The 4,978-nt window shown below is 40.7% G+C and overlaps 1 protein-coding gene across 1 annotated transcript in view; it reads left to right on the forward strand.

Annotated features, from left to right (window-relative positions):
* PTCHD1 (patched domain containing 1) overlaps positions 1-3,933 on the forward strand; it is a 22,910-nt gene extending 18,977 nt beyond the window's left edge. Inside the window, exon 3 of the mRNA XM_009998495.1 lies at positions 2,116-3,933. Within this exon, the coding sequence (XP_009996797.1) occupies positions 2,116-3,770 (1,655 nt within the window). The 3' untranslated portion in view covers positions 3,771-3,933. The remainder of the gene's footprint in view (positions 1-2,115) is intronic.
* The last annotated feature ends 1,045 nt before the right edge of the window (positions 3,934-4,978 follow it).

Here is a 4,978-nt window from a genome sequence, read left to right on the forward strand (position 1 = left end):
CTGAGCCTAGAACATAACTATTTGAAGCATAATTAGCAACGGGGTGCCAGTCACTGATTGTCCTTTTTGTTTGCTTTTATATCTGAGGAGTTCCAGTATTCCCCATTAGCGTTAAGAAGGGGCACAGTACCAGTTATCAAATCGACAGTTTTGATCTGGCCTCTGAAAGCAGCTGTAAAACATTGTTTGGAAAAATTAAGATGAATGCCAGGTGCCATACCAAAACCAGGAGTGGAATATTGCTACAAATTGGACAGTCATGGTCCATGCTGTGACTCCAAATAGCAATGTGGGTAAGATATCTGATATACATGAACACACAGACTTTGTTGCTGTAAATACCAGGTGACTGTGATAAGGAGACATCAGCTGTCCTATTATCTCATCTTACGAGCTCTGTATTTTGAATTCTTTATAAAATACCCTATACATCTTCTTTTCTTAACAGGGTTCGCAGCTCTGCTCTCTGTTAAAATGTAGATAGGATGTCCTCTGCAGTAAGTGGAGTGAATCAACTACAGCTGCCCTTACAGTAAAAGGTACTGACCAAAAATCAGTTACTTTGTCAAGATAATTAAGTATTTTGCCTACATGAGGTATTTAGGAATAAATTGGTCACAGAATCATAGAATTGTTTGGGTTAGAAGAGGATTTCTTGACCAATACTCATAACCCTTGTGGCAAAAGTGATCATCTACAGGTGGAGAGAAGACAGACGATACAGCAATTTTGGTATTCTGCAGCCAGCAGGTTCAGAGATCTCTGAATTACCCTGACCTGCCTGACTGGAGCATCAGCTTCAAAAATCCAGTGATTGCACTTCAGTGTCATCAGCAACTAATTCAGCACTGATTGTTTTATCTAGTGTTACCAGGGAATGGGTAAGAGCAAAACACTGTGGACTGGCTTTTGGGAATTTCTAGAGATAATGCAAGAACAGACCAGAGAGGTAGACAGGGGACAGCAAAAACAGCAAAAGAATAAGGAGGAGGAGTAATCCGAAAGCAGTATTTTGGGTGGGATCAGATGGAAAGGATCTATTAAATAAATATATTAATTGTTATGAGAAGATTTAGGTCTTACATTTTAGTCATAATACAAAGGCTACATTTTTATGTTCATCTCTGTAAAACGCCAACCTACTTTTATCTCGGCTTCTCTCTTACCTGATAGCTGGTTGATGGCCACATTCCCAGCTCAGGTCCACTCTGAGAGAGAAGAAGTCTGTGTCCTCCAAATGCACCTTGATTATCAATCACAAAACAGAAACCATAAGAAGAGGATGACCAGCCAGGGATTAAGATAAAACCATGCACTGTTCCCAATTTACCTGCACATGGGGGTTTAACACAGGATTGTAGATCTGCAGGTTTTACGTCCTTTCATGAATACTATTATCCATTTTAAGAGTTAATTTAATACAGTACAAAATATAGGAAGTGCCAAGAAAAATAGAGCTGGTTTTGCAAGACTTTGGTTTTTTAAAGAAGACAAATGCCTTAAGAAGATCCGTATCAGTTCTGCCATTCTGCAGCTCTAAAATTTATTTTTCATTTTTCTGTTTGTTCCATTTCTAGGATTTCTTTTTCCTGATGGAAAATTTGAATAGGAAGTGGAGAAATCAGTGATTGATTCACTTGACAATGTTCAGCTTATATCAAGGTTTCATTTTTTTACAGATGTTCTGCAAAGCAGCCAACCAATGCTCTGCTTCCAGCATAGGCACGTCAAGGTCGTATTTCTTTGCTTTCACCACAGGTCAAATCCCATCACCAGGAAAAACTTAATTTCAAAGCATCTTCCATCACAGGCACTCCAAAATAATGAAATGAAGGAGTCAACCAGAAAAAACAATCCTTTTTTCTTTAACCCATCAACTCTGTGCCAGTGATGCAGAACTCTCCTCAAGCTCTGGCAGTAAGGTTTGCTAGTCAGGTAGCAAATGGGCTCCTGTGGCTTAGACATCCATAATCATTTCTCTCTTCTGCAGGACATTTGCTTCAAGCATTGATAACAGCTAGCTGTGTCTCCTTTCTGTCTTCTAGCATGTCCATGTTACATTTTTCTGCATGTCAATTCAAGTACTTTAAACACTGGCTTTGTGCTCTGTTGTAGGTCATGGGTTATATGGGACTTTTGAAATGTTGTCCTCCTGGAGAAAAACTAGAGAAGACCAACATGTTAAAGAGAGGACTGCAGCTGTATTTGCAGACTCCATGCTCTCGTTTTCTCTCACCACTGCCATGTACCTGGTCACTTTTGGAATAGGTGCCAGTCCCTTCACTAACATTGAAGCAGCCAGGATTTTCTGCTGCAATTCTTGTATTGCAATTTTCTTCAACTACCTCTATGTACTCTCCTTTTATGGTTCCAGCCTGGTGTTTACTGGCTACATAGAAAACAACTACCAGCATAGTATCTTCTGCAGAAAGGTACCAAAACCAGAGGTGTTGCAAGAGAAGCCTGCATGGTATAGGTTTCTTCTGACAGCCAAATTCAGCGAGGACACTGCAGATTCAGAGGAAACGAGCACTTACGAGAGTCATCTTTTGGTGTGGTTCCTAAAACGCTATTATTGTGACTGGATAACAAACACTTATGTCAAGCCTTTTGTAGTTCTCTTTTACCTTGTTTATATTTCCTTTGCCTTAATGGGCTACCTGCAGGTCAGTGAAGGGTCAGACCTGAGCAACATCGTAGCGACCGCAACACGGACCATTGAGTATACAACAGCCCAGCAGAAGTATTTCAGTAACTACAGCCCGGTGATCGGGTTCTACATCTACGAGTCGATCGAGTACTGGAACACCAGTGTCCAGGAGGACGTGCTGGAGTATACCAAGGGCTTTGTGAGGATATCTTGGTTTGAAAGCTACTTAAATTACCTTAGGAAACTCAACATATCTACGGGCTTGCCCAAGAAGAACTTCACTGATATGTTGAGGAACTCCTTCCTGAAGGCCCCTCAGTTTGCTCATTTTTCAGAGGATATCATCTTTTCGAAGAAATACAACAACGAAGTTGACGTTGTGGCCTCCAGGATGTTCTTGGTGGCCAAGACAATGGAAACCAAAAGAGAAGAACTTTATGACCTCCTGGAGACCCTGAGGAAGCTCTCTCTCACCTCCAAGGTGAAATTCATCGTTTTCAATCCATCGTTTGTGTACATGGATCGTTACACCTCTTCGGTGGGAGCCCCCTTACAAAACTCCTGCATTAGTGCTTTATTTCTGCTTTTCTTCTCTGCATTCCTGGTGGCAGACTCTCTGATCAATGTCTGGCTCACTCTAACTGTTGCCTCAGTTGAGTTTGGAGTTATAGGTTTTATGACCTTGTGGAAAGTGGAACTAGATTGTATTTCTGTGTTGTGCTTAATTTACGGAATTAACTATACAATTGACAACTGTGCTCCACTGTTATCAACCTTTGTCCTGGGCAAAGAGTTCACAAGAACTAAATGGGTGAAAAATGCCCTGGAAGTGCATGGGGTAGCTATTTTGCAGAGCTACCTCTGCTATATTGTTGGTCTGATTCCTCTTGCAGCTGTGCCTTCAAATCTGACCCGTACACTGTTCAGGTGCTTGTTTTTAATAGCATTAGTCACCTTCTTTCACTGCTTTGCCATTTTACCTGTGATACTGACTTTCCTGCCACCGTCCAAGAAGAAGAGGAAAGAGAAGAAGAATCCTGAAAACCGTGAGGAAATAGAGTGCGTTGAAATGGTGGATATGGATAGTACCCGAGTGGTTGACCAAATTACAACAGTCTAACTTGTTTGTTTGTTGCTTTTTTACACTAGGTCTTACCAAGGTGGGGGGGAGGGCAAGGGGGAAAGAAACCAGTACTGACAGGGGAGAGGAAAGGGTTTGGAGGTTTTTCCTCCCCTCCTCTTAAGCTAAATCGAGGAATGTTCAAAATACTGGGAGAAATTTAAAATAATTTTATTTAAAAAGACAGAGCTGGGGGGTTGTGCCTTGCTCAGCTCCTGTAACAGATATTATGAGAAAATTTGCACACACATGGAAAGAGGGGTTGAATGTTACTTGCATGAAGTCAGATCTAATGAGAGAAGTTGGGTTCCTCAGCAGCCATCTGCATCGCCTGCACTGCAGATGCTGCAATTATTGTGGCTAAACCCAATCAGACTGAAAGGTCAACTGTCAAGGCTGAAGTAGCACTAAATGTTCACTGGATGTAAAGGCTTTACAAACTTTCTGCACAGCAATAACTCAAGTCAGTGAGTCAGCTCTTATAGGTCTTAGCCATCACATTTAATTTTTCTTTTCTCCCCTAATCTAAACATTTATGCAAGACTCTATAACAGATAGCGAACTGTACTGGGAAAGGAGGCAGTACACAGCAACCAAATGCTTTCTGAACACTTGTATGTTATAAATCACTTGGGTTTTTTTCTAAAAATATCGTTTTGAAATGCAAATCATCCCTTGCAACATTTTTAATCATGATTTTATAGCTGTTTCTTTTTTCTTATAAAAACAAAAAAGAACAACAAAAAAAAAAGAACAAAAAAATCCCAGTGACTTTGTCACTCTAGAAGATATATAATTCTATTTTATACATGTCTCGCTACTAGTTAAACACGTTATCTGCTTTACCAACTGTAGTTTTGTTAGCACTCTACTAACACGTGCAAGTGGATCTAGCAGCAGACAGAAGCCGGTGTAGTGAATATTTCAGCACCAAAATCCGTGACACAAACCTCAAATACTAGAATGTCATGAAAGTGAATGTTAGGGCTCTTTTAGGGAGAGCCTATTTCAGGCCATTCACAGGTAATGCACACTAAGAGGATTAGTGAATAGTTTTACATAAGGTGTAACTTAATCCCTCCATCTTCCTAGAGTACCTGTAAAGCAATAGACCTTGCAGCTGTGGGCTCTTCCAAAAGACAGTAGACCTGGAGAGTTGTATGGAAGCAGACCGAAGGTTGGAAATGCAGTGTAGCAGCAGCAAGTTT

The sequence above is a fragment of the Chaetura pelagica genome, unplaced genomic scaffold (assembly GCF_000747805.2).
Source record: "Chaetura pelagica isolate M959 unplaced genomic scaffold, ChaPel_1.0 scaffold265, whole genome shotgun sequence".
Lineage (NCBI taxonomy): Eukaryota > Metazoa > Chordata > Aves > Apodiformes > Apodidae > Chaetura > Chaetura pelagica.